Source organism: Haemaphysalis longicornis, unplaced genomic scaffold (genome assembly GCF_048455015.1).
Source record: "Haemaphysalis longicornis isolate Haplotype H1 unplaced genomic scaffold, Haemaphysalis longicornis Haplotype H1 scaffold_2, whole genome shotgun sequence".
Lineage (NCBI taxonomy): Eukaryota > Metazoa > Arthropoda > Arachnida > Ixodida > Ixodidae > Haemaphysalis > Haemaphysalis longicornis.
Window position 1 is genome coordinate 104,041,182 of NW_027526295.1, and position 27,076 is coordinate 104,068,257.

The 27,076-nt window shown below is 46.2% G+C and overlaps 1 protein-coding gene across 1 annotated transcript in view; it reads left to right on the forward strand.

Moving 5' to 3' along the window:
- LOC144167281 (phospholipid-transporting ATPase ABCA3-like) overlaps positions 1 to 27,076 on the forward strand; it is a 58,016-nt gene that overhangs the window by 21,294 nt on the left and 9,646 nt on the right. The window contains exons 5-9 of the mRNA XM_077696603.1: positions 2,524 to 2,768; positions 8,741 to 8,890; positions 12,519 to 12,677; positions 15,765 to 15,946; positions 16,322 to 16,495. Coding sequence (XP_077552729.1) covers positions 2,524 to 2,768; positions 8,741 to 8,890; positions 12,519 to 12,677; positions 15,765 to 15,946; positions 16,322 to 16,495 — 910 coding nt within the window. The remainder of the gene's footprint in view (positions 1 to 2,523; positions 2,769 to 8,740; positions 8,891 to 12,518; positions 12,678 to 15,764; positions 15,947 to 16,321; positions 16,496 to 27,076) is intronic.

Genomic DNA, 27,076 nt, shown 5'->3' on the forward strand with positions numbered 1-27,076 from the left:
CGATCGCTGTCCCATCAAGGCCCTTCCAGCAGATTATAATTGACCTGCTGGGTCCGTTTCCTACGTCACGATCCGAGAACAACTGGATTGTCGTAGCGACAGACTACAGGGCGCGCTACGCAGAGACCGCCGCTCTTCGGAGGGGGACTGCAGAATTCACGAAGGTATGCATAAAACAAGTTGTGCTGCGACACGGAGCCCCTGAAGTTCTAATCACGGACCGCGGAACGGCCTTTAGTGCAGAGCTTACGCAAGGAATCTTACGCTACAGCAACACCGATCACCGAAGAACGACACCCCTAAACGGACTAACGGAACGTCTGAACAAGACGATCGCGGATGTGCTATGTAGGTCGACATCGAACATAAGACTTGGGACGAAGTCCTTCAGTGTGTCACGTTTGCGTACAACACAGCTATCCAGGAAACTACGGAGACACCATTTGAGCTTGTCTATGGAAGACGGCCGACTACGATGCTTGACTTCATGCTTCCCCTCGTAGAAGGCGACTACCTGAACGCCGATGTCCAAGGATACCTTCATCGTGCGGAAGACAGCCAGCTCACTCGAGTTCGTATAACGAACCAGCAGTTCGTATAACGGACCGAACTCGATCCGTTGTACGAGTTCGCTCGAGTTCGTACAACGGATCGAGTTCGTACAACGGACCGGTCAACCTCCGACGCCGGGACGCCGAGTACCACCCAGCAGATCATGTGTGGGTTTGGACTCTTACCCGACGACGTGGACGCGGAGAGAAGCTTCTTCCATGGTATTTCGGACCCTACCGGATTCTACAACGTGTTGGTCAACTTACTTATGAAGTGATTTTGTTGGTGATTCAGGAACACCACGACGACGCACGCGTCCCGAAGTCGGGCATGGGGTTCGCCTAAAACCTTGCTATGCCAGATGAGAGACTTTATTTTTGTTCGGACTGTCATTTAGTTTTAGCATCGGTTCAGTGCACTCTAAGAGGTGCGGTACTGTCGCGAACGATGCATTGGATTTTATTTTTTTTGCTTTTATCGCCCGGCTGCTTCGGGCTGTGTTATCTGTGCGCCAAGTGAAGCGCGTGTTCATTATTTTATATGCCGCACTTGTAATCCTTTTTGATAGGGAGAGTGTTTTGAAATAACGTCACTAGCCTAGAATATTCTTGTTTGATCTGCGGTGTTCTCGATATAATTCGACGACTCGCGCTTCTGAGCGCGAGGTCGCGGGTTCTATTTCCGGCCGTGGCAGCCGATTTTTGATGGAGGTGAAACGCAAAAACGCCCGTGTGTACGAGATTTCGGCGCACGTTAAAGATCTCCAGGTGATCAAAATTAATCCGGAGCCCTCCACTACGGCGCGCCTCATCACCTGCGTTGCGTCGGCGCCTTAAACCCTACAATCAATCAATTCGGCGATTCGAGAAACACCCGCGCCAAAAGATAAATTCCGGCAGACTAGACGCCGTGGCATTCGTTTCCCCGACACTCGCCTGCGCACGCCACTTTCTCGACTGCTGCTTCGCCGCATCTGTTCTTTCATTGCTTAGGGGAGCACAACTTCGCACCAATAAACGTGTTTTTCCTTCAGGTCAATGGCGTTATCTTTGGCTTCGTGATAATATTAAAAAATTGGCTTTTCTGAAAGCAGCGTCCAAGCGTCGATAACCTCAGAATTTGGTCTTCGTCAGTTGCAAATCCAGACCGGGAGCTATATAGAGAGTAGTTTAGGTTCCTACAAAGGCATAAACTCGCTCTGCAGGTCGACAATCCGACGTCGCTGTTGAGAAGAAATAAATAAAATTGCCGACAACGCGCAGAATACAAAATCGAGCAAGTGATTTCTAAGAAAAGTATAGGACGTTTACGCCCTTAGAAGTAAATTGGGAACCCAGCTTGAGGTTCAAGGAGTTGGATGTCGCTGGGCACGTAGTTGAATTCACAATGTTACTAGCTCACATAAAGACTATGTACAAGGCAACAACCTACACATTCTGGCAGACGTCGCAGCGACAATGACAGGAAGGATCGGAATTGCGATTTAACAGAATTGTTGCGGACCGAGTTGGTTCGTACGCCTGTGTCGGTTGTATCTTGTCTTCGTCCACGTCCATTTACTGCCACATATACTTTTCATTCAGGCGTTAGAACCTCACGTTTATTAAAAATTAACGACGGATTGTCCAGATTTCATTTCATGCTCCAATAACGCACCCATTAGCTATGCCTAGATTCGCGCTCGTGGTAAATGGAGAGACAGGATATATTGCGTAACACACGACGAGGCCGTAAGTGTCTCTCTAACTTTTGTTCTGTGAATTAGAGGAATGTTGTAGTCGCCAATTACAATGTTAATTCCAATTAGTAATCCGTGGCATATCAAATTGGCGGTATGCCTGTGTTGATTTCAGGATATTGAAAGAAACGTTTATGTTGAAGGATGCTGTTGCTAGAAAAAAGTGAAGGATGAAAAAAGCAAACCAAAAGCCAGTAGACGCGCCCATATACTTGTGTCCGCTTTTTCCGCAGACTTGGAATCTCAAGATCCATCCCAGTACGTGATCCGCCCTATGGACGTGCATCCCTACTCAGCCTTCTACGAAGTTCTCACACTCTCGCTTGAGGGTGTGCTCGCGTTTGTCCTCCTCCTGATCATCGAGTGGAAGCTCCCCCGGATCTCCCAGTATCTGAGCAAGCCTGCGGATAGGGACTATAATGTTGCTTCTGAGAAGATATTCTCCCCTACCGCGGAGGCCCTCAAGCCGGTCAAAAAGGTACGGTAGTAACACTTCTTGTTGCTTTGCAATAATTTGTTTCCTGCAAAGCGTATCGGCTTCTAGCAGCAAAAACGAAATGATTTGTACAGTATAAATATGAAACACTAGGCCAATATTTCTCTTGTGTCATAGATTAAGCATTTTCACTTAGCGTGTATTGCTTTCATGTGCAGTATTTGTGTCTGACGGCATCACTAGGTTCTGATAACTAGGATTGAAGTGGGCAAATACTGGGCCTGCAGGACAAGAGTGTGGGTCAGTTCACACACGTTAACACAGTACTTCTCGCATTATGTACTTGCGTGCATCTGCACTCCTGTTTGTCTATTCCTGTTTCTGTGTTCCTGTCACAAATGGAGTGATAAGTGGGCGGCAATTGTTCTTGGAAGCTCGCATGTGGCAGCTAATGGGTAAGCCACTCCAGGAATGGGGCAGGTAAAATTACTAATAAGCTGTGTTTCCTAAACGGTCGCTCACCAGCGGGCATATTTCCAAAAGTTCTCTCAGGCACTGCACCAACGCGGGAGGTGCCAGTATTGTTTGGCACCTGTTTTTTTCTAATCTGTACTTTGTTTATGGGCCTATTTACCGTATTTTCACTATTCTAGCGTTACCCGATTGTAACGTGCAGAACGTTCCCGAAAAAAAATTAATGAAATAACTTGACGCAATTAAGCCCCGATGATGTAAAACATCAACCTCTACCTGGCCGAAGACTTTTATCTGACGCAGGCAACGATGGTAGCGAAAATTCCTCGTGCTTCATAAATCTGCTTATGCAGCACTCGTTTGCATTAAAACTGGAGCGCTGAACGGTGAACGTCGCGGCAGCTTCAGGTGCTTTGGCCGTAATCATTTTATACGTTCCTGGCCGTTGGTTCCTTTGGTGCTAACGTATGAATTCCACATCGGAGATCTGAAGTTCTTGGAAACGTCATGCTCAGGGCCGGCGAAAGCTTGCATGGAAATATAGCCCTGCTTTGGTTACGTAGATCTCGCACTTTTGTTTCCGAAATGCCCAGCCGGATGCAGCTCCGTTCCCCTCGCTCACGGCAAGTAACATATATTTGCTCTTATAGAACGCTTCGGAGCCTTAACTACTTAAAGGGACACTGAAGTGAATTTGTCAAGCTCCCGTTTTTGCTTGCACTGCGTAGACTGGCTCAAATTAGCACACTTTTCATCGTTTATCCGGTTGACTAATCGGTAATTATTTTACAAAGCGCGAAAGAAGAAAAACTACCATGCGCGGTTTGCGGCGGCCGCACCAACTAAGCTGTGACGTTAGGAGGAGGGGGCACCGTGATTGGACGATGCCCAAGGTTAGCAATCAAACAAGTTTCGGTTTCGGTTTCGGTTCTGTAAAACAACATGTTTGACATCCGATGGCATCGTTGGATGGGCATTCTCAATATCACAGTAATCGTAGTACCGCGCTTCTGCCATGTTGTCGACTGTAAAATGCATAAGATAAGCCTCCCAGGACGGCTTGGAATCGTAGCATTCATTAGCTGAGCCCTACGCAGTGCATGAACGCCCTCCGCGTCCCCGCAGACGCTCAAACGCATGCGCTTTTCCCCCATATTTGGAGCTTGCCTCACTCATGCCTGTATCGTAAAAAGCGTGTTCGCACCAGTCCAAGGGTCTGTTGATTCTGGCCTGGGCCCACTGCCTGCATGCAGTCGGTGCATATGGCAACAGCACGCCAACGAGAACTCGCTAGCGCAGCAGTGCCAGCCTGCGCGAGTTCTGTGGACTAGTTCGTGGAGCAACGAACGTTGCGGCCCCCCCAAAAAAGGTGAACCCAGTATAGAAAACATCGCCGAAAAACGAAAAAGTGTACTTATAAAAAACAAAAAAAGCACGTACCCGCGGGGATTCGAACTTGTGACTGGCAAAACAATTTCTGTTACATACCTAGCGCTACAGATCACTAGGCTACGGGCGGGCGATGTCCGATGATGGAAAAATAAGCTATATAATGTATAACCAGTTTACACTTTTATTTAGTTTTAGTATTTCAAGCAGCTTAGCTGACTATTTGTTGTATTGCGCTCGTGCAGTAAGCGTCCCCCGAGTTTCACAATAGCTCACGTCTAGCAATTGCATTTCGTAGACGGAAAAGCGTTCGCAGATGCGTAGTTGTGCTGCTCACCGCTGTGCTTGTTCGCCCAGCGCAAAAAAGTGCTTCCCGCACCCTAGTTTTACACTGTACGATAAAAATATCAGTTGATTTTATTTCCTTAGTACCTATATTGACTTCGCTGACTCTTCTCCCCCTTCAAGAGGCCTTATATTTTCCTACTGGCGTACCAGTCAGCGACGCGTCGCATGTGCGCTTGTGCAGCGCTTGTGTGAAGCGACCTTGACTTGGAGCTAGATACAGTGTACAAACTAACGATGTAGAGAAAGGCACATTCTTCCATTCCCAAACGTGTTGTGGCTTAGTTTCAACTGATCGAGCGAATTGCGACGACCCGTCGGCGGCCGGCGGACTAAACGCTGGACCGACTGACTCGGTCGCGAAAGGTCGGCGAGCCGTGCAGTGGCGCAGCCAATTGTCAGCTCCTCTCCTGCTGACGTCACACGAAAATGCCACAGAAAATGGGCTAGCGTAAAGAGAGGAGGACAGCATTTTCGAATTGATTTTTCTACTAAATAAATTCGCGTAAACGCGCTCAGAGTGGTCGAAACAGGGCCTAGGGACTGCGGACTACAATTTGCGCTCGTAATCCCGCATTGTTTACAAATCACTTCAGTGTCCCTTTAAACGAGGATGTCATTTCAGCAGCAGAAATGTGTATATGTGCAGCAGCTGGAATAAGTATGCCCATTTAGGAATGAGTGCAGCGAAATTTACTGACATAATGTCTAGGTGCTTATCTGGGTTGGATTGAATTCGTTTTTAGGATAAGGCTGCTAGCTCCTTTCAAGGTGATTTTGATTTACAGTGTGATTTTAATGCGCACAAAAATTTGGATGCTGACTTTAGCAAAAAAAAGATTCATTTCATAATCGTGCAAACACGGTGAGAGCAACATTGTCGCCTTGTTTATCTTTGTAGTATGGCGGCTACAAAAGCTATTGTCTGCAACGTATACATGTCTCTCCATCTGTATGTGTGTGTGTTCAAAGTATGACTGCGTATAGACGGTTTGATATCCACCTGGAGCTCTAGTGTATGGGAGAGACATCAGATCTGTGTAGGCCTTCAATATATTGTATAGCTTTGTACCGATCGAATGTGCCAGTTGTTTTTACTAGACTAATCGCGAATTCAGGTTCTTGGGCGTAGTATGGCCACAAGAGGCAGAAAAACAAAAATGGCTGCCAGTAACCACTTTGCCGTGCATCTTTTGTTGCACCCCTGCTGAGATTTTTTTGTAGCGTTTGCCAACTATGTGTCAGTGAGCCGCAGTGCATTACTCCTGCAGTTTTAACGTTTCTGGAGTGGTTTTTAACTTCACTTTGAGCGATCTAGTTGTAAGCATATAAAACTCGGCGTAATCATACATTTTTCTTTGTGGCCAATCGGCGCGCACATTCTGTTCGGAAAATTTTCCGAAGGAGAGTTTCCGCAGTTTTTTTAACCTTACTGCTCCTGCAGATGCTCATGTACAGAACGCACGCGAGAATTCTTTACATTTTACAGCTTCACCTAAAATTGAATATGGCAAATAAAAGGAACAAAACACTTTTCCGTTCGTCGTAGGACAATTTTTATATTATTTCTAAAAAAATTGTGGTTGATGCCTCTTTCATAGGAATCGGTAAAACACGGAAGTCAAATGGGCCTTCACAGGAGCATTTATTGTCCATCCATATGAACTTGCGCATCGCTATTTATATTACGTCGGTATGGCACCGTTAGACGCATCAACGTTAGACACTGGATTGCACGCGACGGAAAATTGCGCAAATCCGACTGAAACCACAGCCCCTTGAAAGCCGTGCGAACGAAACAGAACCGAAACCGAAAGCAGTAGGAGGTAGAGAGCGCCTCATTTCCCCGCGTCCAGTGTACACGAAGACGCTATAGCATCGAGGCGCCAACTGTAAGCGCTCATTTGTGTCATGATGAACTACTTCACTTCTCACAGACGACATCTAAATGAAGAAAGTGATGAAAAAGATATTAAGGTGCGTTAGTAGGCCTATTTCAGCTTGAATTCGTAGCAAAGTGGGCAGAGTGCTGTGTACCTCCCGTAGCGGCGAGTCTGTGGCTCGAATACCGGCGCACCTGCGTCAATGGAACTTTTTCTGGGAACGTCACTTCCACGACGGATATGACGCCGGTCAGATATTCGTGCTCCCGGGCATAAAACACTTTCGTGTTAAACAATTAAAGTTGATCCCCCTTTCATAGGAACCGGTAAAACACAAAAATTAAAGGTGCTTGTACCGGAGCAAAAGGAATGTTAAATCTGATGGGGGGGAAAAGCAAAAACGCCCGTGTGTACGAGATTTCGGCGCACGTTAAAAATCCCCAGGTGGTCAAAATTAATCCGGAGCCCTCCACTACGGCGCGCCTCATCGCCTGCGTTGCGTCGGCGCGTTAAACCCTACAATCAACAAATCAGAAGGAATGTTAAAGGAGTATTGACACGAAATTTTCGTGTTACGTTTTTTTCGCTGCTTTGCGTGCGTACCAGCCCACTAATCATAGAATGACAGATTAGACGGTCGAGTGCAGCGTAAACATTCATTTACGGCGTCGTGTATTCGTATCAGTTTCTGTTTCGACAAAAGAAACGCCGAGTGGCCGCCATGACAGGAGGTGTCACGTGACGTGTCCATTCTTGCCGTATCGCTGCCGCTCTGGAAGCGCGCGCGAGCGAGCGCATGCCCGTGCCCAGAGCGGCCGAGGTCTTCGCCGTCCCCACAGGCCTGGGCAGCATGACGTAAGTCCCAAAACCATGACGTGTACACACGCCCGAGCAGCGCGCGCCGACCACAGCCAGCGCGTCGGCTCCGTCACGGGAGCCCCGACGTCGGCAGTTTGGGGAAAGTAGCAGGTGATGTCACGTCGGTCCGCTCTAGGCTTTCTCGTGCGGGCGAAGATTAAAATGAATTTTAAGTATGTTTCGCTGATCGGTTGCTGTTGAAACTTGCTGGGAGATATCTCCTGCTAAAAAGCAAGCGTTCTACATAGTTATCTCAGCTTTGAAATTTTGTGTCAGTACTGCTTGAAGGAACCCCCTTCATCTGCGAAGGGCTCGCGAGCTGGCCCCACCAGTCGAAGTGACGCGGACACGCAAGAAACAAAAAAAAAATAATCGGTTTATCCCGGGACAACAAAACCAAAAAGTGACATGCTCAAAAACCAGTTTGAAACACAACGGTCATGGGAACAACGCGAGCGCGGAGGTTGCCTCAATTCACGCACGTCCCCCATACACGTAGGCGCAGGCATCGAGATGCCAACTGTCAGAGCTCATTAGCGTCATGATGCGCTACTTCGATTCGCCTTTCCTAGACGACAGCACCATGTGAATGAGTCATACGGAAGGTCATAAAGCGCGTCCGTAGAGCGGCTCACGTCGCCGCTCATATAGCGCAGTCGGTAGAGCGCGACGTACCTCCCGTTGCGCCGACAGGGCTCGAGAGGCATGGGCTCGAATGGGCGCGCCGCAGCATCAACGGCACTTTTTCTGGTGACGTCACTTCCGTGACGGAAATGACGTTTGTGCGATCTTGGTGTACCCGGGCCCTAAAACACTTTCGTCTTAAAGAGTTCCAATGGAACGGGAGTTACAGCCATGCTATGCTGAGCATTCGATCTAACGTTGACTTTGGCAGATATCGTTCACCCGCCCCAGATTTGTTGGTGAACACCCAAGATCTACACGTCTGTTGCCATAAACAGCTTCGAATTAAAATACAACGCGAAAGTGTACTCCACACACAACTGCAACCTTCCGTGGAAAATGTTTTTCGAAAACGTGTGCATTGCGTCTAAATCTTTGCAGATGGAAGGCGACACAGAAGTTGTTCTCGAGGAAGCGCTTGTGGAACGCATTATGACCGGTGGGTTGCCGCTTGTACGTGTGCCGCCCTTGTTGACGGTCCACAATCTTCACAAAGCCTACGGAGAGCCCAAGTACATCCCTGTCCTTCGGGTACGTGGCCGACAATGTAGAATATTCAACCGCACGTTGTGTTTACAGGCTCTCCCAGGCAGGTGAGGCGATGCTTGTACACGTCCACGAGAAACTTTCAAGAAAGGGTTGCGCAAGAAGTTCGCGCAGAGCAAGCTAAAGTTTATTGTATTTGCAGCCATCGACGTTTAAAGGACCGCAAAACAAGCAGAGTACAAATTTTCTCCTCTCCAACAATGTTTTGTCTCTTTTCCGGACGCTCCAAAATTATGCTTCTATCTGCCAGGAGGGATGCAGAGTGAGCCGCTCTGCTTGTATAGAAGAGCAACACAGGTTGGGGGAGTCCTTATTGCACACGCTTAAGTTTGTTTGCATTGTAAAACTGTAGTCCCAATTGTAGTTAGCGTTTGCTATGAAAAAGATGGAGAAGCTCCTCTAGTGTGGCGCCCTAACTTAGACCTTATAACTATGTCTAATTATTACCGTATAGATTGACGTGTCTGGATCTGCATACCTCGTTCTTTATTCTCGCACCATGGACCCATCTTCAAGTGATCACTCTGTTCACTTTGCCACGGAAGCTGCCGAGCAAAAATAGGAGGTTACTACTCGAGGTGGGAGATTGTTGCGGACGCCACAATTGCTAGGACGCAGCGCACGTACACAAAGAAAATTGTTTAACCTAACGTACAGCTTCAATTCGATGCAAAGAAATTGACGTAACGCTGTTCTAAACAGCGCTGTTGGAGTTATCTGCGCGTTGCGGTTTCTGCGGAGCACTTGCGTGCACTTGCATTAAAAAGCTCTTGAAATATCCTGGACCGGTAGATGGATGTACTTATAGCTAAATAAACCAATGCTTTAGTACTCACTTCTTTTAAGAACTGTGTTAAAGCAGTAAGCATTAGCTGGGAAATTGTAAATCAAACTCCGTGCGCTGCTACCACGGTGCGGGTTCCTCATTTTTCGCAATTTTTCTCGTCTATGTTGTCGTTTTTTCTCGCTCTATGCTATGTTGTTTTGCTCCTCGGAGGTGACGCCTCAAACTATTGCCGGTTTTCCGCTCCCCTAACAGCACCCGGCGGCAATGTTTATAAAGTACGTCTCTTGTTCTCCCCCCGCAGCGCGCCACTCTCTATCCGAAACTCGTATCACGCCTACCGTTCGTGGCATCTCAACAACACATTCCTGCCGGCGGCACATCGACAACCTGTGCGCGAGACGAACCGGTTCGGAACGCTTTATCGGTCGTGGTGAAAGGTCTTCCTGGAAAGTCACCTAGCAAACCAGCGGAGCACTCAAGAGTGGTGCATGCGCATTCTCACCAGTTGCACGGACGTTTTCTAACGAGAATCGTGGTAGTAGAGGAGAAACAGTAAATATAGACAAAATGATAGCGATGGTTCTCTTCACCTCTCCTTCCTGGCGCAGATGGAAGAATCGAGGACGTACATGAGTTTAAATGGAGGAAAGGGTGAGGAAAGGCGAAAAGTTTGCAACGCCCGTGTGAGATTTCCGCGGCACGTAAAGAAGTTAAACTAGGCACAATTGACGTTGCCCGCAAATCCTAACGGCTGCGCTTGTTTAGTTGGCGGGATGAAAACACCTTTCAGACTCTCTTTAAATTCAGTGAAATTGGAGTGAATCCCCTGCTTCAGGCAAGCACCGACCACGGTGAAAATATCTGGCGCCATGTAAACTTACAGGTATGCGTTAAGCAAATGAATTGTTAAGAAGCACGAACATTTCGCAGATGCTACGCAATTGGTGAGAATTTTTGATAGCTTGCGCGCTAACACGGCACGGGCCATGGCTTGCGGACGACGTGGAAATTATTTTTATAGTACGATATCGAGATTGCGGTATTCTGTCCCAATGGTGCAGCGTGGTTGTCAACAGAATTTTACAGAAGCGTTAGTTTTATATACATTTTACAAGCGAATCTACGCTTTCCCCAAATCGCCCTATGTGCTACATTGGGGATCTCTGAATTTTAACACTAATCTCCGACCGTGGGCATCTTCAGAACCCCTAGACAGCAAAGGTGGTTCTTATGGTTTTCTGGTATGCGCCAGGGCCTTCACTTTGCTTTCAAACGGAAGAGATGCCTTTTAGGCTCCTATCGCTCCTCTTCACTGATATTTCTCTCATGTATTTGATCATGTTTACGTTGGTGACGCAGGGTCGTTTATATGCACATACGAGCGATTTATTCGCTTATCTACTTTATATTCATTCCATTTCATTTTACACACTGCCCGATTACTCGTCTATACTTGGTTGTCTTTGTCCTCGGCGCCCTTGCACCACGAAAAACAACAAACATACATGGGTATCAGAGGCTGAAGAGCCGAGTCTCGAGAGTGCGTGTGGAGAAGGGTACACCTGGCCGACCCCCGAGTGGCGTCGCGGGTTGGCGCTGCACTCATAGTTGTAGGGAGACGTCAAGCCAGAGCTGATCCGGCCGGTTCTGCCCGCCGCGTCAATGGCACGCACATTCAACGGGTCACTTGAATTTTGTAGCCCTTTGTACGCGTTGTAAAATGAAGGGTGCATGAACTGCAGAGGCGCCAGAAGAGTACTGTAATTACCCCATTCTAACGCGCACCCGATTTTCCAGGCAAAAAACCGAAAAAACTTCCACCTCCGCTTGTAACGCGCGAGGAACTTTGTGAGCAAGAAAACGAATGCGAGAGAAACGGGCGATTTATTCCCCGAAGTAAACTCACTCATCTCACTTCTCGTCGCTCTCCAAGAGCAAGCGCGTTCGCGATGCCACACTTCTGAACGAACGTGCAACCATGGTCGATGGGATCGTGGCCCATGCCTCGCACGCCCATCCCGCGAGCTTCTCCAGAGGCATACGCTTCAGCCAACCGCTCGTTGTGAACGCGAGGTAGCCGCTCGTAAGCCGCAGAAGCGGCGCACCTTCGTTGCCGCTGCTGCCATTGCTGTTATCAAGCACGCAAGTGGAATAATTTGACGATTTGTGTGAACGCCGAAAGGAAAGCCTAGGCGCCTAGATCAGAAAAATTGTTGCTAAAAGCTCTGGCGCCATCTTGAGATGGCGATGGCTATGGGTGGAACGAAATTTCAGCTGTTTCGGCAGTTTCGGTTTCGTATCCGATTCTAAGGCTCATTCGATTTTTCGGCCTATTTTTGCCGAAAAAAGGTGCGCGTTAGAATCCGGTAATTACGGTAAGTAATGTGAATGCTTTCGACAAAATGCCGACTCCTGTGGCAAGTAACAAATGCAGCGGTTAGAGCGACCAAAAGTGACCCCTGAGACGGGTTTATTGCAAACCATGGTTGGCACGGTATGCCAGGGGCGAATGAGAATGTAGTGTAGCCGCATTCGAAACCCTACGCATGGCATACAAATACGGGTGAGCCTGATGTTCGCGAGGAAGAGGAAAGTGGTGCTCATGCACTCCTCAAGATTCAGGAATGAGCATCCATTAATTTTTTCCTGTTTCTTTGAGATATCAGCTGATGGAGTCTTCTTAGATGGGTACTGGTGGTTGAGAGTTGAGTTGGTGTGTAGCGGATAATAATAAATGCTACCGTGTGAACCAGTTAGTTGGCCCTTGCATAGCAATTACTTATTGCGCGATGCACAAGGTGTCTCTTGCCCTACATTTTCTGACAGGGGCTGAGCTTCACCGTGTCCTCTGGTGAGTGCTTTGGCCTGCTGGGAGTCAACGGTGTGGGAAAAACGACCACCTTTCGTGTCCTGACGGGGGAACTGCTACCCCACGAGGGGGACGCCTACATCTCTGGCTTCTCACTCGTTCGGGATACGGCAAAGGTGAGTCACTGTCTCCACTAACCGTAAAGAGCCAGACAAGCGGCACGGCACTGTCCTTTCTTTGTACATGTCTAATTGCAGCAGAGACCCACCTGTGAAGGTGGCGCGCGACATTACGTGTCGTGAGGTGGTGAGGAATCTCTGCGGAAATATCTTAACGTCACATAGTACATTAACATTGCTATGAACTTCTCCATTACCTTTGTATTGTTTGTGCTTTGATAGCACACGGGGCCATATCTCATTAATTTCGTTTCAAGCGTAGCCCCCGCTAGTGCATTTTTTGGGGGTTGTGGTAAGTACCATCTTGTCACTAACCCAGATGATCTGTGTTTGATCTACAATGTTCACAATCCCATTCAGGGTTTTTTGGAAGGAAGGCATTACTACATAAATGACTGCAGAGCAAACACCGGCGCATTCGACTTGTCCATGTTTGTCTGCGCGTGTCACTTCGTTGTGCATTTCCTTACCAGTAGGTTTTTCTTCTTGGTTAGTGTGGAGCGCTCCAATGCCTGCGGACAATTTTTCATGACCCAGAAAAATAACATGGACTGCTCTCTTCTGGTGAAGGGAAATGGGAGGCTCTGTTTTTGTCTGTCCAGGGGAGTACGATAGGGGTCATATGCCCCAGTCATAAAAAAAGTGTCTGCCGGTATGGAAGCGCTTCTCATCGCCGATGTTTTTATACATTTTTATGAATAAAAGAGCGAAGGAGAGAAAATTCTGCTCCAGTAAATAGTGACACTCCTGAGTAGTGAGAAGAAACCTAGGCAGGCGTATTCATTTTGACTTCAGTCGAAAAAGGAGCAGGGTTCTTGGGATAGGAAGGTTTTGATATGGGCAGGCATGGTCAACAATTTGTGGGAAAATATCATGTGAGTTTGCGCTTTACCAGGCCCCGAAATACAACTTGGGAGTGGATATGTCTTCTTTATTGACAGCCAGTCGCAACGTGCAGTTGTATTGTGCTTAAAAGCGTAGCCGGCAACAGCGCCTTCTGCTGGTTGTAGCACCGGGCGATAAACTGCTATCTGAAAAATGTAACACCTTGTTGTTAGTAACCCACATGGTGTTAGATGGTCAATGTTCAAGCAGTTCTCGATCTAATGCGGCGGTTTTGGAAAGGAGAGCATTACGAGATAAACGACTGCGGTGCACAAATCGCAGCATTCGATTTGCCAGTTCTGGAAGCATGTTACTTTGTTGAGTTTTTTCGCCTTTTGTGCTTTACTTTTTGTTGTAGGGAAGCAACGATTCGATCGCATGAACGTTCATTCCGACAAGAACCTTCCTTCTTTCTTCACTGTGTGAAAACATAGTATGCAGCTACCCAGAAACGTACGAGCGAAACTAATTACGTTATTTTTCTTTATGTTAGAACCCGAAGTGGACTTTTTCGCAAAGATTAGCCATCTGCAAGAGAGTGAGCATGCATCTTCGTGTCCGTTATTAATGATTTGATTTGGTTTCCATCAAGAAAAAACAAATAAGCGCGGTAATTTTACGTCTGTGAAAAAAAGATGTACTTTCGTCCATGCGGCAAAAACGACAGAAAGCTGTGTCCAAAAAATACGCGTACACAATTCAGGCATGTGTTCGTTGAGTCTGCTTGTGGTGATAGGTAGCATTTGTATATTCATATGATATGGTCTCACAATCCCTGTGTTGACATTGTGGCTGCCAAGCGTCACATTTAAATATCCTTCAGGTAAGGTATTGCCGATGCACCAGAGTTCTTTATCTTGACACGAGACTCAGTTCAACATGCAAACAGCTGTCGCAAAAATTTAAACACTGGAATTCTGGGATGTGGCAAGCATGTATAGAGAACTGGACAACTGTACACAAACTAGCATCGTGATAAACCTCGCGGGAAAGTACAACCGGATTGTAGAATACCTTTTTGTAGAAATTATTTTAAAGGTGACCCGGCGTCACCCAAACTTCTAATGGTGGTTTGAACGCACTGTCTAACTACTCGCTGTGCCAAGCGACGCACAAAAAATTATTTTTGGAAATGTGTTCTAGGACAGGTGGATGAAAGGGCTCGATATGTCCCTACGGCAGACATATAAAACAGGGCACTGAATCCTGTAACTCTAGATATCGTAATTGTGGAGGGATGGGTCGTTAAAATGTAATGAATCCGTGAAGACCCGCACTTGCGATTAATCCTTATCGCCAACCAGAATTGGACACTCAAGCCCGGAAAGGAACCATCAGTCAGAATACAATACTTGCCTAGTACTGATACAATACCACGTTAGTATCATGCAGTGTTAGAACACTGCTTGGAAAAAATCTGAAATAGAGCCCCACAGTGCCAAAAAAGAACGGGCTGCCTCACCACGAACACGTGCCATCCCGCAAATTGACTGTTGCATCAAAATAATTTCATGGATGTGACGTCGTGCTTAGTTTTCACTTGCCAATTCACCTCTACATTGTTTGAAGTTTCGCCCCTTTCGATTTTATTCTTGGTTGGCAGTTCAGGAGACTGGTTTGGCGAGGAAAATGTATCTTCCAGTGACGATGCCATCAGCAGCTTTCATGTGCATTTTTCTGAACTTCACAATTTCTACTCATGTTAGAGAATTAGGAATGTGAACATCGGTGGTCGAAGGAGTGAAGGCTTCTTCAAATAAGCCGACGAAAACGGAGAACCCGTTTTGTGTTGTCTATTCATGCCAGTAAAAGTTTACATTTAGTGGGGCTGTCTGTGCTCTTGTTTGTATTTTTCCTTGTGATAAGTACGACATGTTTGGCCACTATTTTCGTGTAGCTATCAAACGCTTTCATTTATGTTTCGCAATGCGTTGAACAAAAACAATATTATCATAATAAAAATACCTTTCCTAAGTAACCTTTCATGGTTCTTTTTCCTAATCGGTAACTTGAACTGTCATTCAGCGAAACAAAAGCATTCCGTTCTGATGAAAAATTAGCTGCATCTTGCGACCAGTAGTTCCAGGTGTAGACGCAGTTTCGAAATTTTTGTAAAGTGAGCAAAACTCTGAAAAATGGGTCATATGAAGGCGTGGGTGCCATAAGGACGTTGTGCTACTGCGCCTTAAACCCCTGCAGTTTCGTCGCAACATCGGCTACTGCCCAGAAAAGGATGGGCTGCTCGAAATGATGACCGGCAGAGAGACCCTGCTGCTCTTCGGCCGCCTGAAAGGCATCGCGATGACGTCCGAGTACCTAGAGGCCCAGCTGGATATATTTCACTTGGCCGAATTTGCCGACCACCTTGTTGGCACGTACAGGTGTGTGAGCTTGCATCTCATAAGTACTTGCAACACGCGTTAGTGGATTCTTCCGCATTCGCCTACTTGTACCCCCATGTGCGAGCGCATATTCCTAACTTGTTGCGAGTATCTGTATTGCCGTTTTCAGCAGATGTCTCTCTTTGCGCTTAGCGAACATGCAGCCCGTAATGGGCCTGGACGAGATTTAAAATACCAATACGCCTGTACGCAGCTTTGTAAAAAGTGCGACCGCACTTTAAGTATCATGATTAGGTGCAACCTTTAGTGGGAGTATCCAGATGATTTATTTGGCGGGTCGACAAGCCAGATTTGTGTGTAGGGGGCTCAAAACCTTGGCCTTAACTCACTGTGTGCCCAATTGCTTGCGTGCAGTGCGGGAAACAAGCGCAAGTTGTCCCTGTGCATCGCCATGCTGGGCCTTCCCAAGCTTGTGCTTCTCGACGAGCCTTTCGTCGGGATAGGCAGCACAGCGCGCACGGTCATCCTCAACTATATGGGCGCGTTCCAAAGGGCCAGCAACGTCTCCTTCCTCATGAGTTCGCACAGGTACGTTTTAAGTAAACTTAAAAGAGTAGCATATGTTCTCACATGAAGTCGCTAGCCTAACATGTTATCATTCACGTATCGTGCTCTATAAAAACAATATGCTTTTTGAGTTAGTCTTGCATTCTCACTGCAGCATACTAAACCTATAATAGTATTAGGATACCTTTTTTATATTTCAATCGAACGCCCCCAGATGAGTTTATTTATGTTGCCCTTCCTTTAAAACAGCTTGTAATGATGTCTGAAGGTGCTGGCGAACAGGCATTGACTGAGGCGTGTAACGTTCCGAAGGTGTACATGGGCTATGGGCGCGCTGTTAAAAAAAAGGGGGGTGGGGGCGGAGGGAGGGCTGCGGATTTATTTTGACCTCCTGGGATTCTGTAACGTACGCCTAAATGTTGACACAAGGTTGGCTTTTTGCCTCCAGAAAAGCAGTGGAAAAAGGCGAGATGTTTTCCATTATTGTGGCCGGTGCTTCGGGTTACATGTTGCGCACACTTATAGGGGACACTTAAACGAAATAGGTAGCTAGAGCTTGACACTTCGTTTGCGTGTTTGTACCGTATAAAACAAAGCACAGGCCGCGACCAGGAAAGCAACCACGGAGTCTGGGATTGATCATTCGTCCGTGCGCTCAGCAGTGCTACTGAGTCTTAGGCGCTAAGCTACAGTTGCGTGTAATTTTGGAGTGACACTATCGCTAACAAAGCGCAATCTGCGTTAGAAAGCACTAATGGTATTTCGCACGTTTGCTATCGCGGGATATCCGTCTGGTGTTCGGAGAAGTTGGTAGAGACACAAAAACCATGCATAGAGTGACATAACGAGAATGTTCTTTTGACAAATCCCGTCTCATTCGACCGAATTGTACGCATATTCAGTAATGTGAGTGAAGCAACCTTGTAGCTATGGGTAATGAAGATACCATGAACGTTTTTTGCCCCATTGATAACATTACTTTTCTGTTTCCTAAGCATTACGCTCTAAATCCTACAACTGTGATCCACAGACATTCGTTTAAGAAAATTAGTCCCGCTGTTTGAAACCTCAGTAGTAAAATTTGAAGGCACACTACGTGTCACTAAAATATAAAAGTACACTTCGGTATGGTACTAAGTGCCTGTTCTAACCGCGCAGACTGTTCCTTCATTGGTTCTTCTATACGACGGAGGAGTATTACGAAATGCGCAATGATATGTAGCAAGCAAAAAGGCGGATGGTATTTTATAGTTGCGCTCTTGCGAAGATTGTGTGATCTAGCTATTAGACGCCAACATAAATTTGGGAAACCTTTTGCGCAGTATTTGAAAGGTTTTTGTTCTGTTACGACTTCATCCCTGCATATTTACGGCATCAACTTTTGTCAGAAGCTGCTGCCGAGTATTTTATTTGAACACATGGATTTAGCTGAGATACAACAGAGGTAATCGCAAATACGAACTTGAGAACTTATAAAGCAAGCCACATGAATGGAATAAAACTGTGCAAAAGCATTGGCTCAATGATGCTTGCCGCGAATGCTTTCAGACGCGATAAATGCTTGCTCAAGGTGCTTTTTTAAAAGCTCAGACGCATTGGCCGGCTGTGACATTCTAAAGGAGCTTGGCACATTCGTGTGAGCCGCTTTTCTTAGCAGCCACCGACAGCTTGACGGTATAGAGTTCTTTTTTCTTGAAGGTATTTTCTGATGTTGTCGATATAATAAACAATGACTTTTCTATTGGATAAGGTTTCTGCAGACGATGTCTAAAATGCCTTTTCTGCAAATTCTCCCGGTAAAAGTTCCTCCATCTCGGCGTCCTTTATTTATGTAATGGTACCAATTCGTTTGGAAATCCTTCCTTTTTTCCGGCAGGCAAGTCGTAACTTCATTCAAGCGTATATTAGCAGAAGGATACTCTTTTTTAAAATCAGCCTTGCGCACGGAGGCCTTTTTTGAGCTTAGATTCTTGCCTTGCGCCAGTCCATGCAGTCTTCTTAGCTCAGAAAATTTGATTTCCGTTCTCATGACGCTTCAGAGGCCTTTTGGTGTTTTTTCACAATTTTGTACTTTGTTAAACAGGAGACCCTCATGAACTTTGCTTTACATAAATTTACACCTTCTGAGGAAGTTTACCGGGAAGGAAGTTTCCCGGAAAGGAAGTTTCCCGGGAAACTTCCTTTTGTTGCCAGCATCTTGGCCGCAGCTGCCAGCCACCCATGTTCCACGCTTATGATTTTCATCAACTTCCTAGTCTTTAGTAACTTCCAGGGCGTTAGTCACGTAACAATCAATGTATTGTATTTTCCAATCGTATACAGCTCACAGTAGATTGTGGTAAGTCCACGACAGCTCCCGTGCCCAGTGGGGTGGTGAACCGGTTACTTTTACGGCCGCAAAATTCAGCAGAAACTTCCACAGCACACATCATCAGAAGGTCCAGCAAACTTTTGCCCTTCACACTCTTTGAAAGTTGTGGCCACGCCCTATTTTAGAATGACATTAAATACTACCATCCTAAGCGAGCGTCGGCATTAGTAACCCTAGAAAATTTTATATCCATTATTCTATGGTGGCAGATCGCTGGTCGTAGGGTTGTCAAAAATTATTTTGGAGTATTTATTTCTCTGCCTAGCTCCAAAAACTGGCTAGCTCAGGCTATTGGATGTTCTGTTAGAAACACATAATGAGTGCGAACGTGAAAGCAGCGGAAAACGCAGATGAAGCATCAGCAGCAGTGTTGTAACAACATTGGCGTTCTGCCACGTGCACGTTTTGAGGAGAGACCCTTAATTTGCCCGTTGCACGGAAAAACTGTGTTGTTATTGTGTTGGTCCAGTACAGAAAACACCCTCAGCAATAAGGAGTAACTAAATCATAATCTTTTCAATGCACCCAAGTGTGCTAGCGTGCATTGAAGGAAATGCCCTCCAATATTTATCAAATTCTTTTTGTCACATCGTATTTGTATCTGTTTCTTTGCCTTCGTTTTCACTCTTTTCGCGCGAGCTACTTTGATACGTAGACTGTCCCAACTCCGTTCACGCAGCGCTGCCCCAAAATTATCCGTCTCTTGACAGCACCTGTTAAACCCACGTGCCATCACGCGGCACGCACTCCGTTACCTCTTGTTCCGCGCTGGCAATGCGCAGAGGTTCTGCGGGAGTAGCAAACTCGGCTCTTACTCGGATACCCGTATTCAGTTTCCATACGAACATTGATGGGTTCTTTCTGTAGTAGTTACAGCGGCGGCCATTTTCTCTATTTTGTAGTGGCAAACAACGACGTCAAACTCTCGCAGAACAACGCACCTAAATAATTCGAAATAAAAGAACACAGCAGTTTGTACGAGAAGCGACCCGGGCCATCAAGAGTTAAAGCATAGTGCGCTTTCCCCACGTTATCTTGGAACGTTTACAGCGGCGAGAACGACCTAACCTAGTTCACGCAGCGTGCCGGTAAACCTGTGGGTATGTGAGTACAAGAGGTCCATGCCCGTCAAGGAGCACTGCGCTCAGGGAGAAGCTCAAGTGTCATTTTGCGAGTTTTCATTGATGTGTGTTATTCCCAAATGACCAAGAAACGATAGCGAGAAAAGATGTAAACGGAAGTTTCCAGTAAAAAGTATTGAATAAATAGTGCTGAGCATTCTCCTTCAAAACACATGACAAGACATAGGTGGCATGAGGAATATTTAAACACGTCGCCTTCGTGAACGCAATGTCTGAATTTTCTTGCGTGTGGTTTTGTTAGGCGGTCGGACATCTCCAAGGTAATACTGGTAATACTGGAGGAGAGCCTATTGAGAGCTTGTAACTACTACTCGCGCATACTAATATCAGTCATCAACTAAACTGAGCAGAAACAGGAGTATCGCAAAATTAATTGCACTGAAATAAGACATTTGTTCAATGTAATACAACTGTCCGTCAATTCAGTTCGATATGACGATATACGTTTAATGAAACGCAAAGAATTGCCATGATCGCCGTTTTTGTAGCCAGTGCTAACGTAAAAGGCACCAAAAGAACAACCGTTTTAAAAATAAACGAAACATTTCGGCTCATGTGGTCTTTGAACCACCCGGGCTCCCACAGCAGGGAGCTTGCGTTCTACCACTGCGTTAAAATGGCACCATTGCATAGGAAAGAAACGGTATGTCGGGTGCACTTAATAAATGAGCATTTATTGCCACGTAATTGGCGCCAATTACAAGATACTCCACGACGACAACGTCAGAAACAATATTGATAATATACTGAAAATACGCCCCAAAATTCTACACAAAGCTGTTCGCTTGTACCCGTGACTCCGCGCCAAGTTTTCCCATAACTTGTGCCGGTGATGTTCCGCCGATTAGCACAGATGAGGTCGTAGCGGCGCTGCAAGCAATTAAGAAAGGCAAAGTTGCAAGAGACGATGACATTACGACTGATATATTACGCCTGGAAGGGTACACTGTGCTAGCAAGACTTGCAGCCCTATTCTCGAACTGCTTCAGGTCTCACATGGTGCCAAAGGCGTGCAAAAATGCGAACTTAGTTCTACATAAGAAAGCTTCTAAAGAAGATCTTAAAAATTACAGGCCCATCAGCTTGCTATCCATTACCTACATATTATTTACAAAGGTAAATCTCAATCACTCAAGTGACACTTTGGAATTTCAACAGCCACGAGAACAGGCCGGTTTCAGGAAATGTATGTCAACATTAAACCATATCCGCGCTATAGAGGATCTAATGCAAAAGTATTCAGATTATAATGCTCCTCTCTGTATGGCATTTACAGATGATGAAAAAGCATTCGACACAGTGCCCACAACAGCAGTACTAACGGTGTTACGTGAACACGGAGTAGACTAGCCGTACATTGCGCTCTTATATACATCGCCGTACATTGCGCTCTTATACTTAGATATATACAGCGGGTGCACGGGAACTTCCGAGTTCCATCATAGAAGTTGTAGGTTTCCTATACAAAAGGGTGTCCGGCAAGGGGATATAATATCCCCCAATTATTCACATCCTGTCTGGAGAACGTGTTTAGAAAGTTTAGGTGAAAAAAAAACAGGAGTGAGAATTAATACGGAATATCTCAGCAACCTCCGTGTGCGGACGACATCATCTTGCTCAGTTAAAGTTGCACGGATTTGCAGCGCCTGCCCTGCCAATTGTGCTCCGAAAGTATGGCAGCAGGCTTAAAAATCAACAAAAACAAATCGAAGATAATGTTGAATCAGCATGCAGCAACACTAGACCTTAAGGTAGGTAACGAGGTCTTGGAAACAGTTCGCCAGTACGTGCTTGATTGATTGATTGTAGGGTTTAACGCGCCGACGCAACGCTGGCGATGAGGCGCGCCGTAGTGGAGGGCTCCGGATTAATTTTGACCACCTGGGGATCTTTAACGTGCGCCGAAATCTCGAACACACGGGCGTTTTTGCTTTTCGCCTCCATCAGAAAAGCGACCGCCGCGGCCGGGAATCGAACCCGCGACCTCGTGCTCAGCAGCATAACGCCTTAGCCACTGAGCCACCGCGGCGGGTGCCAGTACGTGCATATCGGAGAAATCATATCTTCTGATCCAAACCATGAAACGGAAATTACCCGCAGAGTTAGCATGGGATGGGCTGCTTTCGGTAAGAACACAGATATCCATACTAACAAGTTTCCTCTTTCCCTCAAAAAGCTTGTCTTTAACCAGTGCGTTCTTTCAGTAATGACGTACGGGGCAGAAACTTGAGGTCTCACTAAACGACTTGAAAAAAACTTCAATCCACACAATGGGCTATGGAAAGGAGAATGCTAGGGGTCACCCTAAGAGACAAGAAACCAGCCGCGTAGATTAGGGAACCGACTAGTGTGGAGGACATTTTAGTTGAAATTAAGCGAAAAAAAAACTGGTCACGGGCGGGTCGTATAATTCGTATGACGGACAACAGGTGGTCCATCCGTTTAATAGATTGGCTTCCAATAGACCGCAAACAAAGTAGGGGTCGGCCGAGGAAAAGATGGTGCGACGAGCTGTAACAATTCGGACAGAAAACATGACTCAACTAGCACTCGATAGGCAAGGTTGGGGATCTTTGGGAGAGGGTTTCCTCCTGCAGTGGGCACAACCAGGCTAATGACGATTATGATGATGATGAATTAGTGATTGAGTGTGATGAATATTGAAGTGGGATTAGTGTGGATTAAGCTATTTTAGGTTGCAATAATATGGTTTATTGTTAATAGATGAATTTGATGGAATAATTATTGGTTAGTAAATGACAGATGATTGTAAGTCGGGGAGAGGCACATTAAGATGAATAAAATAAATTAAAGGGGGAATTAAGATCAGAGTGTCGAGCCGAACAAAACCCTGTTTTTGGTTACGATTCGTGTTCAGCAGAAATCATTTCATTCCGGTTCAATTCTAGTTTGAATATATAAGGCACCGAACCCGTTCGCGAACCGGTTCGGAAAGATTATTTTCTTACCCAGTCTTTGACGTCGCAACCACATGTTTATGTGATGCGCAGCCACCGATTAAATCCACCCGTAAATAAGAGGTTTTGGAGATTTGGCGGTGCTTCTAGTTTTCTTACCGCACAACTTAATTGCTAAAATGCAAATAGCGCACTCAACAGTCTGGTAACTCAGATTACGTCGCCGCTGACTTTGGTGAGAGTCAAAGTTAAATGTTTTTGAATGCTTACTCTCTTTTTTCGTAAAAAAACGTATGGGGCCGGCATAGCGTAGAGTGAGTTGTTACCCTAGCTAGTTGTTTAACATAAAATAATGGCACAGTTTATTTTGCTTTCATGTTTGCATTGACATCGCATGCAGAGCGTGTAAGTGGACGCAGCAGGGGTATAGCGCCCGCCAGAAATTTAGGATCCTTCAGCATGGAGCCGCCTTTGATGCCCAGCAAATAGAATTCTACCTGCCCTTTTAACCACCAACACTGTATGAAAAATCGTACAAATTCCGGCAGTCATCTACTGAGGTGTAAACATTCTCTCCAGCCGCTCTCTTATGTAAGTCGGCTTTACTTCTATAGAGATGTGAATTGGTGAGACGATATTTTGGGAAGCGTAACGTAAGCAGTTTATCACAGTACAATAACACCGTGTATACCTCTGCTTCCACAGGAATTGTAAAATGCAACAACTACGTACTTTTAGGCTGTGGGTAGCTGTTGCACGGTGCAGTAATCTGGTGGCTTTCCTACCCGTCCGCATGTTTGATTGACGGGCTTCTTCGTCAACCTGGCTGCGCGTGACGTCTCCCTCAGATAGGCCAGTAAACGCATGAAAACATAACGAGAGATCAGTATGGACTACACCGCGTAAAGAGGCATAAACACCCTCCGCCTAATAAATTCCTAAACAATATTCAGCAATTCACCATCTTCAAAGTAATACAGTTTATAGACCCGTAAATGTCCGTTGATTTATCCAGAAGCATATCGATCCTAACAATCGCTATGTAAAGCCGAAATAACCCATTTAGCTAATATTTGGTATGGTGTTGTGCCAGAGCACCCAGCTCCTATTGGCTTCATCTTGCGACGCACGACGGCGGGGCTGATTCGCGCTCTCCCAAACCACCCGTGGCATACACCGCAGAGTCGCCTCTCCTTTCCTCTTCTCAACGGCGTGGCCGAATCATGCCTCGTACGAATGGCCCGCGGCAGACAGGCAGCAACACGTCTAGAGACGGCCCGCTGAGTCGCCTTCCCTTTCCTGTTGTGGCAGCTTTGGCTGACGCAATCGCTTGGCCTCTATTAGTCAGTTTCAAACTTCGGCCAGCGAGAGTCCTGATTGGAGCGATTCAAACCGCTCGCGGCTGCAACGGAATCCCGGGGGTATAAAACAGGCGGGAAGCATCCGTGAGCGCGGCACAGTTTCGGAGGCACCGAGTGGAGACGTGATGTCGCCTTTGTGCAATTCATGTAACGCTTTTGTTGCACTTGTACATCCTGTATATAATTGATTGATTGATTGTAGGGTTTAACGCGCCGACGCAACGAAGGCGATGAGGCGCGCCGTAGTGGAGGGCTCCGGATTAATTTCGACCACCTGGGGATCTTTAACGTGCGCCGAAATCTCGTACACACGGGCGTTTTTGCTTTTCGCCTCCATCAGAAAAGCGGCCGCCGCGGCCGGGAAACGACATCCTGTATATAAATGTTCCTTCAACTCTTCGTCGGTTCGATAACTTCGTCGTTCTGCTCCGCATTGCGTCGATAGCGGACAAAGCAAGGCAACGTCGCAGCACTGGTGACTGCGCTCGGCTAGCCAGTCGAAACAGTGGTGGCTGCAGTGAGATGGCCCAGTCCCAACAATGCTTCACCTCAAGACCCCACTCCTAGCGGTCTGCAATTACCTTATTTGGACCAGTGGGAGGACGCGATGCTCAGCACCGACCCGTCCATGCAAATTCGGGCCCTGAACAGATCTATGGATGTTATTGGAAGTTATGGCCTTGTCGCCACACACCGTGACCAATAACCCACCTATCGTTGCCTCGCTTAACAACCAAGCTGTTTAGCAAATAGTGATTGGTCTTAACCGCAGTTAAAAATACCAAGCAAATGTGCCGAGTGCTTGTGTGTACGTGCCTTACGACGATCGCCCAGCGTCCCCGGGGCACGTTTGTCAAGCCAAGAATATCCACGTAGAGAGATTGACCAAGGCTGAAAAAAATTTTCAGCGTTCGCCGTAATTGGGGCGAAACTTGCTTGTACCCGTAAAGAAATGTCATAGCATACACCCTTCAAAGGTGGTGTTCAAGGATTATCACTTCAAAACAATGATGGCAGCGAAGAAAAAGCAAATCGGCCGCAATCATTGACTTGAATCGTCGTGATGGTCGTGAAGATTGCGTGCAGCTTCTCTACCTTCGTCCTATGCGTTAGTGTGAGCTTCCCTAATTTTTTGACGAAATTTGTTTCATTTATCCATCGGCTAAGTGGGCTAATACACAACGCGCCATTACCCTGGCAAGAAAGTACAACGGGTTAAGAAAAGCTTTATGTTGAAATATTTTTTGTGCTATCTATAAGTGTAGAAGGTTGCGAAAAGTAATTCTCAAAGATACTATTATCTCGTTATTTTTCCGTTCATTTTGTGTGGATGCACAATGCTTGCATAGTCGCAGCGAGACTGTTTAAATCGCCCGCACGCAGCCGAGACTGCGATATTCTTCTGACGACAAGCAGTAACACGCGATTTCAATGTTGGTGCGAATTTTTTCCCTCGAGTTACGACCACGATTAGGCAGGGAGCTGATAGTGTTGATTGACCTACGGGGTAAAAGTCCCTGGGCGAACACGAAGCTGATAGTACATAAAGTAGAAAAACCCCGAAATGACATTGACCGCGCATTACTGAACGAGTGGTCGAACCGTTTTGTTGTGATCCGGTAATCTTTATTTATTTTTCTATTGATTTCGGATTTGTGTTACATGTTAAAAAAATAACGATTCGGGTTCAGTTCTGGCAAAAATATTCGTTCAGTTTCCGTTATCGGTTCAGTTCAGTACCGGTTCGACACCCTGATTAAGATGCATAAAGGTAGATTATCAGAACCGTTTAGGTAGATAAGAGGCATCAGGGTAGATTACAAAGGAATAAGATGAGTTAAATTTGGATTCGAGTGTACTAGGATTAGACTAAAAAGAATAAAGCGCATTAGGACGAACTAGGCTGGATTCAAGTGGATTAACATGGGAGCTTCGGTGAATTAAGATTTGATAAGATGCATTATACTGATATAAAGTGAATTAGGGTCGATTAAAGTGAAGTAAAGTGGGGTAACATGGTTAAGAGAGAAGGTATGATGGATTTGTACGGGTTTGAGTATTCCCCGTCGCAGCTTGCAGTATTGCCCGTCTTTTATAAATACGAACATACCAAAAAGTGAAGACTGAAATGCCGGAGAAAGTAATAAAATTGCTATTACGTTTATTATAGTAACACAAAAGAACACACGAAGGCGCACGGTAAAATTGTTCACCAGAATAAAATATTTACCATTCCATCTAGGGCATAACCACCTTGCGTACGCAGTGCGGTGTGGTACCTGAATGACTGCGTACCCGTTCTCTTTTGTCGGTTTGCTTTGCGGAGTTTGCAAGAGAAGTGCAACTCACCGCAGTTAAGAAGATGGGGCACTTTAGTTATTGTTTGCGTAACACTTTAAATTGCAATTCATTTTTTCTGACTAATCTAAAAAATGCAGTTACGAGCCACTCTTGAAGTAGCATGTTTCCTAAGTAGAGCGACCCACCTCGGTTGAAGCGGAAGTTTATAATTGGGCATATTTTACATCTTTGCGTCCGGGGCGCTTTTGTTAAGGATTTGTGATATGAAATGGATGTTGATAGCTATGAAGGATACAATTTGACGCATATACGATCCCTTCGCTGTAAAATGTTCTTGACAAACGATAGCCTATGGCCACGACTCCCACGTAAATCTGTCTTCTGGCCCCCACCCAGCACTCACACTGTTCGCTACCGTCTCGCTTCTATCACGATAAACACAATGGAGATTTGCTCCAGTTGATGCAATTTTTCCGCAGCCCCATGTTCACGCGCTACTTTTGTAACTG